Genomic DNA, 15,016 nt, shown 5'->3' on the forward strand with positions numbered 1-15,016 from the left:
TGGGCCTTCTGGAATCCTCTCTCTCTCTCTCTCTCTCTCTCTCTCTCTCTCTCTCTCTCTTCCAGTTCCCCAGTTCCTTCCACCGTTGCTCGACACGGAAAGGCGTGGAGCAAACAGCAGAGGAGGAACCCATTTTCCCCTGCCCCGTCGCGTCGCGTCGCCTCGCCCTCGCCGGCTCGCCCTAGCCCAATCGGTGCTCTCCCCTCACGTCCGCCATTCCCAGGGCTCGAGAGCTAGCGTCCGATCGATTGATCCCTCCCTTCGCGTGCCGCGCGCCGCGCGCCCAACCCTCGGGGGTTTCAGGTCTGGTGCTCTCCCCCCGGCCCGCCTCTGCGATCTGCGCCCCCTGATTTTGGTCTAGGGTTTCGTTTTCGGTTGCTTGTTCGTGCTCTGTGCGATGGTTTCTAGTACGTCCGTTTCGAGTCCGGTGTAGCGACGCTGGGTCCGTTTCCCACTTTCCCCGTCATTTTCTCTGGCTCTGTGTCCATTTTGAGGTTTTTCCGAATAATAATAATAGGAAAATCAATTGTGTTCGAATGGTTAGTGCTCTCCTTTGTCTTCAGATGCTTGAGGCACATGCTATGATTTGCTATAATGAGTGACTACACTGGTAGTACATCCGGAGAAATTAATCTAGAGATTTACTCCTCTTCAATCGACTGATTTCTTGCTTATCCATCAATCACCCAAAAGTGTACTGGAAATCGAATTGGCAATGGAGCTTTGTGGTTAGGGTGGGGGTTTTGGGGGTTTTTTCGGAATACGCAGGAGAGCTGCGTATCATTGCATTAAGAAAGGAGATAAAAGGCTCATGTAGCCATACAACACCACAGACACCAACACTACACACACCTCACAGGTTCTAGGTTACATACGCGCTCATTAAAATTTAAAGGTCGACTACCCCTCACCAACAGGCGTTGCTAACCCCCAGGTCGAGCAGCGACCAGATCACTAATGCCTTTGGCGCCTGCCAGCCTCCAGAGAACAGCTTCTTCCTGTGCAAGGAGAAGCACCCGCTCCATCCTGGGCGAGGCACCATTAAACACAATATCATTCCTTTCCTTCCATAGAATCCAAGCTCCTAGCATGACCAGTGAATTGAATCCTCTCTTGGTTCCTTTGTCAAGTGTGCTACCAGCTTGTTGCCACCAGTCAAAGAACCCAGTGGAAGATGGTTGAGGTGCAATATCCGGGAGTCCAAAACTGCGAAGTAGTTGAAGCCAGAATTGCCGAGAGAAGACACAAGAACAGAGGAGGTGCTGAATGGTTTCATCCTCCTGGTTGCAGAAGGGGCAATGCTCAGGATGAGGGAGACCCCTTCTAGCAAGTCTATCAGCTGTCCAACACGGATTATGTGCCACTAACCAAAGGAAGAATTTGCACTTCCTGGGGTTTTGGGGTTGGGGCCTACCTGTCGCCTGCAAGCCTAGAAGGAGCTCAGGGGCAGCTCGCCGGCCGGCGGTGGAGGCGGAAGAGACGGCGGCGGAGCGGAGGCGGCGAGGGCACAGCCGGAGCGGGGCTGTGGGAGATCCCCGGTGGGCAGCGGAGGTGGTGGGGCATCACGGTACTACCATCGTAGGTGTCTGATGATGGCTTTGAATGCATAGAAAATTATGTGTGATTTTGTTTGCTTTTCACTGTCACTGGATTGAAGAGAGAAGGAACACTTTCTCGTGTCCAGCTAGTGCATTTGGTATTTTGGTGGGGGGAAAAAGGTTGTATGTTTGCTTGCTTCGAATGGAGTAGTGGATAACTGTCACACCTATGCTTGTGTCATTACTCATTACTAGCTTACTGGTTATGCGAAATTGTAGAATTAAGCCATTGTTGTCATTTTGGACACCATATTTGATCCTCTAATTGATGTTATTGTCCAAGGTTCGGTCTTGGGACGAAGAGTGTCTGAACTCCACTTGATTGTGTGATGTTGCAGTTTCAGTTACATTATGGTTTGCTGTTTATTTACCTAGTAACCATGCTGCCACTTGTTCATGTGAATTGATGATTTTGGACTGGAGCTCAGGGTGAAACTATGTGCCTATTCAGTATTTACTAGCTACACTACATACTATGGCACAATCATTTACGTTTTGGCTGTATTTTGAACCAGGTAAGGTGCTGTAACAGAAGATGCAAGGGGGAAGAGGTGGGAGGCATGGCTTATTCGGTTTTGTGGACCCTTTCGCTGGTTTTGGTGGCTTTGGACGACCAGGGAGCCTTCCATCCAGTTTCTTCGGTGGCGCAAACCCCTTTGATGACCCTTTCTTCACAAACCCCTTTGGTAGCGTGATGCAACGTGGCTTCCCAACCCCTTTCAGCGGCATGATGCAACCTAGCTTCATGGACCCCTTTGCTAGCATGATGCAACCTAGCTTGCTTGGACCAAGTATGTTTGGGCCCCATAGCGTTCTCAATGGAGGCATGTTTGGAAGCCAAACAAATCTCAATCAAGGCATCAGCAACGCCAGTGATTTCATTCAGCAGGCCCCTGAGCCAAGCAGGCCTAAAGGGCCGATTATCAAGGAGCTGTCTTCAGATGATGAGGATGATGCACGCGATGATAAAGAAGATGATAAGAAGAAAGTTAATTTCAGGAAGCATCCAAGGGAAAGCAAAGGGGCGTATGTGGAAGAGCCTGATGAAGAAGTAGAAGGTCAGTTCATTTACCTTCCTGGACATGTTACTGTTCCTGTTTCACTGTTTGTATTACGCAAATATTTGAATTAACATAGCTGATCTTGTCTTGAGCCCTAGACCACTTTTTGCCCTTTTGTGACTCAGGGATTGAAATGTTTTCTAAGAAAATTCTTGGAAAATTCATTCAGTAAATAAACATTTTTTTAGAGTCGGCAAATATAATAGGAACTCGTGCGTCGTAAATAACTAGTCAACTTCATTTTTCATCAAAAAACCTATTGTATCACATAGGTTCAGTATGATCTTATCTCATGGTATTTCTAGGCATGCTACACAATTGATATTCAGTCTTCCAGGTTGCAGGCTAACATTAAACTGCTATTTTCTTTTGTTTATTTAGCAGACTATTTTTGAGAATATTCCATTAGTGTATGTTTTAAAGGATTCACATTACAAGTGGAGGCTACTACTGTGTACATGTCCTTTTGTCCTTTAGCAGATAATAAAAGACCTAAGCATGGACAATTTGGGAGGGAGTTCAGCAGGGCTAGCACATCACATTCACAGCCTCAGACATTTATGTTTCAGAGCTCGACTGTTTCATATGGTGGTCCAAATGGAGCCTGTTATACATCTTCAACAACTAGGAGGGCTGGTGTGGATGGAGTAAGTGTTTCTCATGAATGCCGTTTCCTTCATCTGTGTACTCGTAGGGTTCAAAGTTATAGGGGTAATTATTTGTTAATGCATTAGATTACATTGGAAGAAAGTAAGGAGGCTGACACAACTACTGGTAAAGCCACTCACAGGATTTCACGTGGCATTGGGAGTAAGGTACCTGGTTTTTCTTTCAGATCTCTTCCTTTTTCTCTTCCAATGGCACCGGCATTATAATTGGAGCTACTGACTATCTGTTGTTGGCTCACTGCAGGGTCACTCATTAACAAGAAACCTGAAGTCTGATGGACATGTTAACACCCTTCAAACTTTACACAACTTAAATGAAGGTTAGTTTTTTTTATTCCGGCTTACCTTATTATTTTTCTGTCAAGCTGAATCCGATGTCATTCTTCCTTCTCCATTCAGATGAGCTTGCTACATTTGAGGAATCATGGCGAAGAAATGCCAGGGACAATTTGCCTGGCTGGGATCCCAGAATGAACATGCTTGGCAATGGTACAGCGCCCCCTCCCCTCTCTTTCTCTTGCTCATGCAGTCCCAAACATTTCTTTTTTTATCCCATCATAGAGAAAAGAACAAGTTATTGAGGCAGATATATTTTTTTATGAAGTTAAGGTTTTGACCATAACATTTCTTTCTTTGTATTGCACTGGTAATAGTATCTTGATGGAAATGCTCTGCAACAGTAATCCAATCCCCTACAACAATGCCTAAATGTGCTACCACTGTAGATTTGGATAGTGGTTTAGATGTCCCATGGAAATGGTAATTTTTCCAAACTGCAACAATCACATACAAAGTTCTGTCATAAATAAGATCTCTGGACTGTTTTAACATTTTTGACAAAACATAAAGCTTAATGGTATTATAGGCAGAACCGCAGAACCTTGAGGAATGGATCACTTGTACGTGTAGCTGCATGTACTACCTACACAACACAATTTGCATTGAGATCTGCGCCAAAGTTTTGTCATATGTTCTCCATCCACCCCTAGGCATGCATTACAATGTACAAATCTGTAGTGTAGATAGTACATGTGGCATAACGGTTAACTACAAATGACAAAACGGTTAACCACAACATTAGTTTGATCATCACACAAATCCCCTGTAGACAGCGGCGCAGATGTAGAAGGATATGTAGTTTGACCCTATATTCTCATTTTGAGTGGATGCCTTCAGTTGCTTTCAAGATCTTGGACGATACTGATGTTAATTACACTATTCTCTTTAACAACTTTGTTGTGCTCGCCTGATTCACTTATTCAAGCTTGATGCCTAGAGTTCTGAGATCTTACCCGTTGCAAATTATGCAGGAAATGCACACCCTGACTTCCGAGATGCCAATCAAATGCCTGCACTCCCTGCTCCTGATCAATTCCTGGGCACCAATTCCTCAAGGAACTCTCGGAATGGTTCTTCCATGGATCGCGCACGCTGCACGTGAATTCCTCTAGTATATGGAGGATCACAGTGCTACATACGGGTGACTTCCACTGTTTTGCAGAAAACAAATGGCGTAACCGGAGTTCTCTTGGGAAGACTACTGTAACTTGTAACAGTCCTGTAGTCAAGAGCTTTAAGCCAGATAACTAAAGCCTTTGTTTTAACACTTTTGTCCCAGTTCTCAGTAATTGTACCTTAGAAACTTAGAATCTGGTGCCTGCTATCTGAGGTACAACTAAAATCTTTTGGGATGGGGCGGATTTCTTCGGAAACTCTACTAATTTTGGTGAAATCCGAAGAAAAGGAATGCCTGTTACGTCTCCTTGAACGTGACTCAGCATGTAAAGTTGCATACCTTGGTGATGTAGTTCGTAATCTTTGTATGGAGCTGTGAGTCGTATATTTCTAATTCTTGTTTCAATGCATTCTACTAGAATTTCTAGCTGCCAAGATGCTACACACAGAACATTGATTACGGTTTACAACTTACAACTAGAGAGAAAAAAAAGCTAAACAAAGTTGCTTAGTTCTTTTTCAAACGTGGCCGTCAGATTCAGGTCGCTGCTCCGCGTTTTTCTCCGGCGACCGGCTGATCTCGCCGGCGGCGGCCCTGGTCTGCTGCTGCACTACCAACGTCGACACCCGACACCCGAAGTCCGTCGACGTGAGCAGATCCCCGAGGACGCCAAGCTCCAGGTGCTCGCTCCAGTCCGATATGCCGGCCGTCAGCTGCGACTCGGGGCTGTCCGCTCGCCGGCCGACGATCAGCAGGTCGGACGACGGGATCGCCTTCCGGATGACAGTGACCATCTCGTCGGAGTCACTGACCACGTGCTCGCTGTACACGAGCCGTTGGTTGTCGACCCACCGCCGGACGAACTCCTGCACCGCCGCGTCGTCGAGCTGGTCCTCCTCGGCGTCGCCGCCTTTGCGCCACTCCGGCGGCAGCAAGAACCGGAACACGGTGAGCCCGATTTGCGCATCCTCGGCCATGTACGTCGCCAGCGCCAGCGCCTCCCGGTCATCCGGGCCGCCGAGGAAGTACAGAACGACGCGGTGAGGAAACTCGTCGGCGTCGGCCGCGGAGCTTGCGCCGGGCACAACGACGGAGAGGCTGCCCCGGTTGACGAGGATGGCGACGGAGCAGGGGGAGTAGCTGAGGACGTTGAAGTTGGCGGTCTGGACGGCGCAGGCGTTGGCCGTGGTGTTCTCGACGGAGCCGTCGATAGCGAGGCGCTTGTGGAACGGCACGACGATGAGGGTGGCGCGCTTGTCGAGCGCGATGGCGCAGACGTCGTCGTGCATGGTGGCGTAGGGCGCGATGCAGACGTAGGGGAGCAGCGACGCCGAGCCCAGCGGCCGCTGCTGCACGAAGAGCTGGAACGCGTTGACGATGCGCTCCGAGTGGGTGCTGCCCGACGGCGCGCAGTTGCGGTCGCCGTGCTTGAACGAGCGGAGCACGGAGGTGGTGAGCCCGGCCAGCGGCGCGAGGTGGAGGAGGTAGACGGCGACCGGGGACAACGGCGTCGGGCTGGACGCGTCGAGCAGCGCCAGCATCGGCTCCACGTCCGCCTGCGAGTGCACGCACGCCAGCACCCGCAGCTCCTCGCCCAGCTTCTTGTGCTGCACCGTGCGCCGCTGGTACGCCACGTACTTCTCCTCCGGGTGGTAGATGCGCTTCACCATGGACGCCGTCGTCGCGCCCACCACCAGCACGTTGATCATGAAGGCCGCGTACACTTGGTTATCGAACACCTACGACACCATTCTGACCATCAGATCAAACAAAAACGGCGTGGTTGCCAGAAACACCGGTGCCGCCCGTACCTTGGCGTCCATGAATCCGGAGGCGTAGACGACATCGGTGATGCCTTTGAAGTTCATCATGAGGCCAATGGTCAAGGCCTCTCGGTACGACATCCCGCAGTACAGGCATGGCAGCGTGCACGAGACAAACTTGGCGACGGCGCCGACGACTAGGAGTACCTCGAGGAGGAGGCACGTCGAGGCGTCCGACAGCGTGTAGACGTCTAGCCTCATGCCACCCTGCGCGAACATCAGCGGCAGGAGCACCCCGGCGACGAGCCGGTCCAGCCGCTCCGCCAGGGTGACCCCGAGCGGGGCTCCGCCGGGGAGCATGAGCCCCAGCATGAAGGGGCCATACGTGGCATGGAGGCCGAGGATCTCACTGGCGAAGCTGCACACGGTGGTGATGAGAAGCACGGCCACCAGGCGCGCCTCGCAGAGGAGCGCGCCCTCTGGAACGTCGCGCATGAGGCGGAGGATGGCCGGCCGCGCAACGAACACCATGAACCCGATGAACATGCAGAAGGTGGTGATGGACAGGAAGCCGATCCGCTGGATCTTCTCGGAGGGGCTCGACGCGAGGAGGATGGACGTGACGGTGGCGACGAAGAAGTTGTTGGCGAAGTCACCTATGAGGGCCGCAGACATGGCGAGGCGGCCGAGCTTGGAGGAGAGGAGGTTGAGGTCGTCCAGCGTGCAGCAGACGACGATGAACGCGGAGAGCGACCAGGAGGAGCTGAGGCCGGTGACCATGAACGTGGCGTTCCAGGCCGCCGGCATGCGCGCCCTTAGCGCAGCGCCGGTGGCGTGCATGGCGAAGTTCGGCGCGGCGGTGCCGAAGATGGCGATGGCGATGGCCTTCCTGCCGGACTTGACGAACACGCTGAGGTCCGTCTTGACGCCGATGATGAAGATCTGCAGCATGAACGCGTACCCGCCGACCGTGTTGATCTGCGCCCATCCCTCCGGCGTGGCGAAGAGATCTTTGATGTGCGGGAGCACTCGGCCGAGGAACGACGGCCCGAGCAGCGCGCCGGCCTACACATGCAGCTCTGTGCAATCAGTCAGTCGATCAAATGCTTGGATGGAATCAGGGATGCGAGCAGTGTTACGGAACATACAATGATCTGGGAGATGACGATGGGGATGTTGGCACGGCGGAGCACGGCGTGGATGGCGCGGGAGACCACGAAGACGATGCAGACATTGGAGAGGAGCTGCGGGAAGTAGAACTTGAGCGGGTCGTCCCCGGCGAACACGCCGGAGGAGGTGGCGGCGGCGGAGTTGTTGGGCGGGAAGCAGAAGGGCGTCCTGTTGCCGGTGGACGGCGCAGCCAACGACATCGGCCGGCGGGGTTTGGGGAGGAGACTGCGCGGGTGGAGGAGGCTGGGAATGGAAAGCCCAGGGAGAATGGGGAATCGTCCATGGCTTGCAGTGACTGCATGCAAGATGGCATGTCAAGGACTATCACAGGACCCGCTGGGACGATGGCCAGGCGATAAACGTGGGGCGCCGATCATACTTCTACTGTTTATGCCCTTATAGCAACTCTAAGAGTACCCTAAAAAATTCTTCCCCAAAACTATGTAGGGGTTCTTAAAAAAAATTCCTAAAAACATATAGATCGCTAATAAATTGTCCCCAATATTTCAAAACAGGCCACGTCATCGTATTGGGCCCATCAGAAGGGACGCACGGGCGTGCGGGAATCAGGATTGGGGGAGGAACGCCAACGCTAAAATATACGCGGTAGCAGGCTGTTTTTTAGGATCGCTAAAAAATTGGGGAAGGTTTGGGTGGACTGTTGGAGTTCGTTTTTTCTCTTTTTCTCCCTAAAAAAATATTAGGGGTAAGATTAACAGCCTTCTGGAGTTGCTCTATGGGCCCTTTGCTTGCATGCTCCATTTTTTTACATTTTTTTGCTAAATAAGATCCACTTTACACCCTTTACTATATATCATGCAGAAAAAGAATCTCATCACATTGAGACAATGATCACCCATCCATTGCATGTCCATATCCATTTTTGAATAGTCTTTCATCTATAATAGTTGTGTGGCAGTCGAAATGGGAGCTATGATCAATCTCAGCTGCAAAATTCCCAAATTAAGCTTCGTACCAAAAATAGCATGATAAATTTAAGGAGCAAATTAATCATTTTGTTATCCTCTTGAGTGCATATTCATAGGATATAGTTATCTAATTATTTTGTTCTAGTCAGTATGATATGTGTAAGGAAAATACCTTAGTCCATTGTTCGTGATTGCGGTGGTTGAGTGACAGCATGACCATTACTAACTAATGTATTTGTTAAGATATAACTCTGTACATTTTGTAGGTTCCAAGTATTAATTTCGTGCCATCAAATTATAGTAAAAAGAAGTGCAAAGAAATAAACATTGAGTCAGTCAGTGTCTATAGGCAGAGGAATATGAAAAATGTCCACATCGATTCAGTCAGATGTTTCACCGGAGCATATCACCGAACTAGTCCGTCGTTATGTGAGCACCATGAGCAGTTGTCCCATCCCGTCAAACGCTCGGTCCATAGCATTTTCATATGTAGTCCCAACTAGACGTAGGGCTATTACCCCACTTCCTATAGCTCTCGTCTTGCAAAGTGCACGGCAAGTCTCGTCACACACTCACACCACGCCAGTGCTGCTGCTGCAACCCAGATGAGAAGGCCTCCCATTTGAGCTGCAATGCTACTTGCTCGTAGCTCCATCTCACCTGCATGCCACACAACTATTCTAGGTGAAAGATGACTCTGCATGAATGGACATGGACAATTGGACATGCATGGGTGATTATTCTATATGCATGTAATGAGGTTTGTTTTCGGTTCCTAAAAAAAAAAGGTTTGTTTTCTGCATGTTAGTGAAGGTGTAGAATGGACTGTATTTAGCAAAGAATAAAAAAAAATTAAAGGGCATGCAATCAAGCAGGCCATACATGACAGGTGTGTGGCCGGTGCTCCACGTTTATCGCTTTAGCCATTGTCCCGGCCGGCCCCGAGCTAGAGTCCTTGCCGTAGCCGTACCACCTCTTGCATGCAGTCTCACCGCGCGGTCATGGAGGATCCCCCATTCTTCCCGGCGCTCCATTCTCTGCTGCCCCCTCCACCCGCGCCGCCGCTCTCATCATCCCCGAGCCCCGGCGGCCGCCGCCGATGTCGCTGGAGGACCCGTCCATCGGCCCGCACGGGGAGGCCACCGTCAACAGGAGCCTCTTCTGCTTCCCGCCCAACAACTCCGCCGCCACCTCCTCCGGCATCTTCGCCGGCGACGACCCGCTCAAGTTCTACTTCCCTCTCCTCCTCTACCATGTCTGCATCGTCTTCGCGCTCTCCCGCGCCGTCCACGCCCTTCTCCGCCGCGCCAACGTCCCCCTCGTCATCTCCCAGATCCTCGTACGTCCCTGAGCTTGCATTGGGTTTTCGGTCACGATCAATCACATCCGAGCATTTCATGGAGATCAACTAATTGCACAGATGTGCATGTGTGTGTGTGTGTGTGTGTGTGTGTGTGTGTGTGTGTGTGTGTAGGCCGGCGCGCTGCTGGGACCGTCGTTCCTCGGCAAGGTGCTGCCGCGCGCCGGCGAGCTCTTCGCGACGCCGGAGGGGTGGGTGCAGATCAACACGGTGGGTGGCTACGCCTTCATGCTGCAGATCTTCATCGTCGGCGTGAAGACAGACCTCGGCATGATCGCCAAGTCCGGCAGGAAGGCCGCCGCCGTCGCCTTCTTCGGCACCGCGGGGCCGCACCTCGCCATGTACGCCGCCGGCGCCGCGCTAAGGGCTCGCGTGCCGGCGGCATGGAAGGCCACCTTCATGCTCACCAACCTCAACTCGTGGTGGTCGCTCTCCGCCTTCATCGTCGTCTGCTGCACGCTGGACGACCTCAACCTCCTCTCCTCTAAGCTCGGCCGCCTCGCCATGTCCGCCGCCCTCATCGGGGACTTCGCCAACACCTTCTCCATCGCCGGCGTCACGTCCTACCTCCTCGCGTCCAGCCCCTCGGAGAAGATCCAGCGGATCGGCTTCCTCTCCTTCATCACCTTCTCCGTCTTCATCGGGCTCATGGCGTTCGTGGCACGTCCGGCCATCCTCCGCCTCATGCGCGACGTGCCGGAGGGCGCGCTCCTCAGCGAGGCGCGCCTAGTTGCCGTGCTCCTCATCACCATCACCATCAGCTACACCGGCGAGATCCTCGGACTCCATGCCACGTACGGGCCCTTCATGCTGGGACTCATGCTCCCCGGCGGGGCGCCGCTCGGGGTCACCCTGGCGGAGCGGCTGGACAGGCTCGTCGCCGGGGTGCTCATGCCGCTGCTGTTCGCGCAGGGCGGCATGAGGCTGGACGTCTTCAAGCTCGCGGACGCCTCGACGTGCCTCCTCCTCGAGGTGTTCCTCGTCGTCGGCGCCGTCGCCAAGTTCGTCTCGTGCATGCTGCCGTGCATCTACTGCGGGATGTCGCACCGGGAGGCCTTTATCATCGGCTTCATAATGAACTTCAAAGGCATCACCGAGGTCGTATACGCCTCTGCATTCATGGACGCTAAGGTACGACACTAAGTACAAATTGGAGGCTTCTTTTGAAACCTCCACGTTAATCTGACAGAATAGAATGCAATCGTATCAAAGGTGTTCGATGACCAAGTGTACGCGACGTTCATGATCAACGTGCTGGTGGTGGGAGCGGCGACGGCGTCGGTGGTGAAGCACATGTACCACCCGGAGGAGAAGTACGTGGCGTACCGGCGGCGCACGGTGCAGCACAAGAAGCTCGGCGATGAGCTGCGAGTGCTGGCATGCGTGCACTCGCAGGCTGACGTGGAGCCCATGCTGGCACTGCTCGACGCGTCCAGCCCGACGCCGGTGTCGCCGGTCGCCGTCTACCTCCTCCACCTCGCGCCGCTGGCCGGGCTCACCACCTCCGTGCTCCGCTCGTTCAAGCACGGCGACCGCAACTGCGTGCCGTCGGGCGGCACCCACTCGGAGCGCATCGTCAACGCGTTCCAGCTCTTCGTGCAGCAGCGGCCGCCGGGCTCGGCGTCGCTGCTCCCCTACGTCTGCATCGCGCCCTACGCCACCATGCACGACGACGTCTGCGAAATCGCTCTCGAGAAGCGCGCCAACCTCATCGTCGTGCCCTTCCACCAGCGCCTCGCCATCGACGGCTCCGTCGAGAACACCACGGCCAACGCCGGCGCCGTCCAGGACGCCAACGCCAATGTGCTTAGCTACTCCCCCTGCTCCGTCGCCATCCTCGTCGACCGGGGCAGCCTATCCGTCGTGCCCGGCGCAGGCCCCGCCGCCGACGCCGACGGGTTCCCTCACCGCGTCGCGCTCTACTTCCTCGGCGGCCCGGACGACCGGGAGGCTCTGGCGCTCGCGGCGTACATGGCCGAGGACGCGCCGATCGGGCTCACCGTGTTCCGGTTCTTGCTGCCACCGGAGTGGCGCAAAGGCGGCGACGCCGAGGAGGCCCGGCTCGACGAGGAGGCCGTGCAGGAGTACGTCCGGCGATGGGTCGACGACGAGCGAGTCGTGTACAGTGAGAACGTGGTCAGTGGCTCCGACGAGATGGTCGCTGTCATCCGGACGGCGAGCCCGGCTTGCGACCTGCTGATCGTCGGCCGGCGAGCGGACAGCCCTGAGTCGCCGCTGACGGCCGGCATATCGGACTGGAGCGAGCACTTGGAGCTCGGCGTCCTCGGGGATCTGCTCACGTCGACGGACTTTGGGTGCCGGGTGTCCACGTTGGTGGTGCAGCAACAGACCAGGGCTGCCGCCGGGGAAATCAACCAGTCGCCGGAGAAGAACACAGAACAACGACCTGAATCTGACGGCCACGTTTGAAAAGACTGCAAAACTTTGTTTAGCTTCTCTCTAGTTGTAACTTGTAAACCGTAATCAATGTAGTGTGTGTAGCATTTTGGCAGCTAGAATGCATTTGAAAGAGAAAAAAATAGAAACATACGACTCACAGCTCATACAAAGATAAGAGAGAGCTATCTCTCACTCAAGTGATTTGTGGCAATCTCTCACTTAATTTTTCTTTCTCCCTATCTGTACACGATCTCACGTTTTTTCTCCAACTTCAGCCAAATTCCGGTGAGATTAGGAGTTCCAGGTGGTTTCTAGGGTTAGGGGTTCGGGATTTCTAGGGTTGGAGCTCACCGGCAGCCCTAGAGGGAAGGCCGGCGGTAGCAAGGCGGCCCGGCGGAGGTGGCGGGCGCGGGGGCGGTGAGGTGCTTCGATAGTGGTGCCGCCGGCCGGGCGGTCAAGGAGGCTGGTTGGGCGGCGTTGGGGTGAGGGGATGACGTTCGCTACAACGGTGGTGGGAGGTGGCGGCGGGAGGGGCATCGGTGAGACCTAGCCCGCCCATGGCGGCAAGGGTGGGGGCACGATGGGGCGGTGAGTGGGGAAGAAGCACAGTAGACAGCTGAAGCCGGTGGGAGGCAGAAGATAAAGTTAAGTCGTTGGATGATGATCGTACGGCTCGAAAATCGAGGGAAGGAAGCCTTTGTTTCACATGGGTAGCGTATCTATACCTAATATTAAAGAGAGGATGGTTCTTCCAACCGTCATGGTAATTTTGCAAAAAAGCCCCTCAAGTTTTTGGTAATGAACCCGCAGTCCATATTCTGAAGAGAGGAGGGCTCGGGTGGGAAAAAAGAGGGAAGGGAGGGGGTTAAGGGGAAAAGGCTTCTCCTTTCTCCACAACAGAGAGGCGCAGGAGGGGATTGGGCGTGAGCGGAGGCCGGAGCGGGGCGCCCTGCCGCTGCCCCACGCGGCCTCGGCGGCGAGGTCGGCCGGGCGCTTGGCGGTGGCCTGCGGCTGCGTGCACTCGTCGTCTCGACCCTTCTGGATGCGGGCCGCGGCGGCAGCGGTGGATCGGAGCAGGAGGCAGCGGCGGTACTGCGTGTGGACGAGGGTCTTGGTGTCGATGGGGTGGAGGAGGCCCGACTGGTCCTCCTGCAGCGCCTCCCACGAGCGGTCGTCCGCGAGAACAAGTTTCCGCGGAGCGTGCGGAATCGGCGGCGCAATTCAGGGGACGATCGGACGGCGGCGAGGAAGGCGCGGCAGGTGAGGGCTGATCTCAAGGATGAGGTCGTCCCCAAGGTCGCGGATAGGGCACCACAATGGATGGCCTTAAGGTACAACTCATATTTCATTAGTTGTTCATTGAGTGTTATCATGACCTGTACATTTTCTTCTCCTTTCTAATCACACCATCGCTATTCTTTGTAGGCATTAGGCTACGAGTTTGACAATGATGAGTTTCATGCAAATGTTCATGGTACCTTGCCATATCACAATCTCAGGCCCGACCCTGTTTTGAGGACCCTCCTGCTTTCAATTCCACAGAGAAAAATAGTATGAGAAGCACCGGTTTTTCTGTTTTGTTGCTGTACTCACAAATGACATGCTTGAAAAAAATGATTAAGAGAGCATTTTTACCAACCTAATTTTGGTTGTTGCAGGTATTCACAAACTCTGACAAAGCACATGCGGAGGAGGCTATGCACAGGCTGGGTTTACAGGGTTGCTTTGATGGTGTGATATGCTTTGAGACACTGAATCCTTGCAATGGTTTGATATGCTCAGTCCCAGAATTGCATGCTGTTCAAGGATGAAACATCTGACGACTTGGTTGATCTGAATGAACCAAATGGGTTCAGACCCAAATCACCCATCCTCTGCAAGCCCTCCATTGAAGCCATGAAAGCTGCAATTCGAATTGCAAATGTTGATCCTAAGAAGACAGTAAGAATTCTCCTCTCTGAAACATGACCAAGTACACATTCAAACAAGCAAGGAATGCCCCGGTGGAAATTTACCTTCTATATATTTTTCAGATATTTTTTTGACGACAGCACTCGGAACATAGCTTCAGGAAAGGCTGCAGGCTTCCATACTGTGATTGTAAGACGTCGTACATAGCCCATATTCCACATTAACCATCATCATGTTCAAAGGAAAAACTTAATTTACAAAACTTCCTGAATTTTGCAGGTTTGCAGGTCGACACTTGTTCCCGGGGCTGACCATGCTCTGGAGAGCATTCATAACATCAAGGAAGCTTTGCCCGAGATATAGGATGGTCAAGATCGGTCTGAATCTGATGTTGTTCTTACTTCCAGCTCTGTTGGGACTGCGGTGGTTGCTTGAATGCATCACTGTGTGGGTTATCCATCCTGTAATGCCACGTGTGGACTACTTGGTGTGATTTTGGATAGTGGATGCAGAAGATGTATCCTAGCTTCACTGGTGAAGAATTTGTTGTCATAGTTCCAACTATTAATGGAACTGTAACAGTTGGAGCATTGTGAGCATATGCAGTAATTCTGCAGATGTTACTCGCATTATCGGTGTACCATTCTCTATGTACCGTGTTTTTACCTCAGAATAAAGTGATTGCTCTAATACAAAACTT

General features: G+C 53.0%; 4 protein-coding genes across 5 annotated transcripts; 3 read left to right on the forward strand and 1 right to left on the reverse strand.

Annotated features, from left to right (window-relative positions):
* The first annotated feature begins 61 nt into the window (after positions 1-61).
* On the forward strand, positions 62-5,176 carry LOC101780982. 2 transcript variants are annotated; one of them, XM_004972942.2, is made up of 7 exons: positions 62-303; positions 2,114-2,656; positions 3,137-3,306; positions 3,394-3,474; positions 3,572-3,647; positions 3,727-3,816; positions 4,638-5,176. In XM_004972942.2, exons 2-7 carry the CDS (start codon positions 2,134-2,136, stop codon positions 4,766-4,768), a joined length of 1,071 nt encoding a protein of 356 aa, XP_004972999.1. In that variant the 5' UTR covers positions 62-303; positions 2,114-2,133; the 3' UTR covers positions 4,769-5,176. The 2 variants fall into 2 exon arrangements, with proteins under 2 accessions (XP_004972999.1, XP_004973000.1); XM_004972943.2 differs by having other exon boundaries at positions 65-303; positions 3,140-3,306.
* A 125-nt stretch (positions 5,177-5,301) lies between these two features.
* Positions 5,302-7,916, reverse strand: LOC101752495 (cation/H(+) antiporter 15). The gene is made up of 3 exons (XM_004974439.1): positions 7,695-7,916; positions 6,595-7,611; positions 5,302-6,522 (listed from the first exon to the last, which is right to left on the reverse strand). Exons 1-3 carry the CDS (start codon positions 7,914-7,916, stop codon positions 5,302-5,304), a joined length of 2,460 nt encoding a protein of 819 aa, XP_004974496.1.
* A 1,828-nt stretch (positions 7,917-9,744) lies between these two features.
* Positions 9,745-12,435, forward strand: LOC101752905 (cation/H(+) antiporter 15). The gene is made up of 3 exons (XM_004974440.1): positions 9,745-9,984; positions 10,120-11,136; positions 11,218-12,435. Exons 1-3 carry the CDS (start codon positions 9,745-9,747, stop codon positions 12,433-12,435), a joined length of 2,475 nt encoding a protein of 824 aa, XP_004974497.1.
* Positions 12,436-13,721: 1,286 nt separating this feature from the next.
* Positions 13,722-14,679, forward strand: LOC101753314. Its single transcript, XM_022827340.1, has 6 exons — positions 13,722-13,736; positions 13,831-13,956; positions 14,064-14,197; positions 14,262-14,348; positions 14,442-14,505; positions 14,596-14,679. The coding sequence occupies exons 1-6, from the start codon at positions 13,722-13,724 to the stop codon at positions 14,677-14,679; spliced, it is 510 nt and encodes a 169-aa protein (XP_022683075.1).
* Positions 14,680-15,016: the final 337 nt, after the last annotated feature.

This window comes from Setaria italica, chromosome VI (assembly GCF_000263155.2).
Source record: "Setaria italica strain Yugu1 chromosome VI, Setaria_italica_v2.0, whole genome shotgun sequence".
Taxonomy (NCBI): Eukaryota; Viridiplantae; Streptophyta; class Magnoliopsida; order Poales; family Poaceae; genus Setaria; species Setaria italica.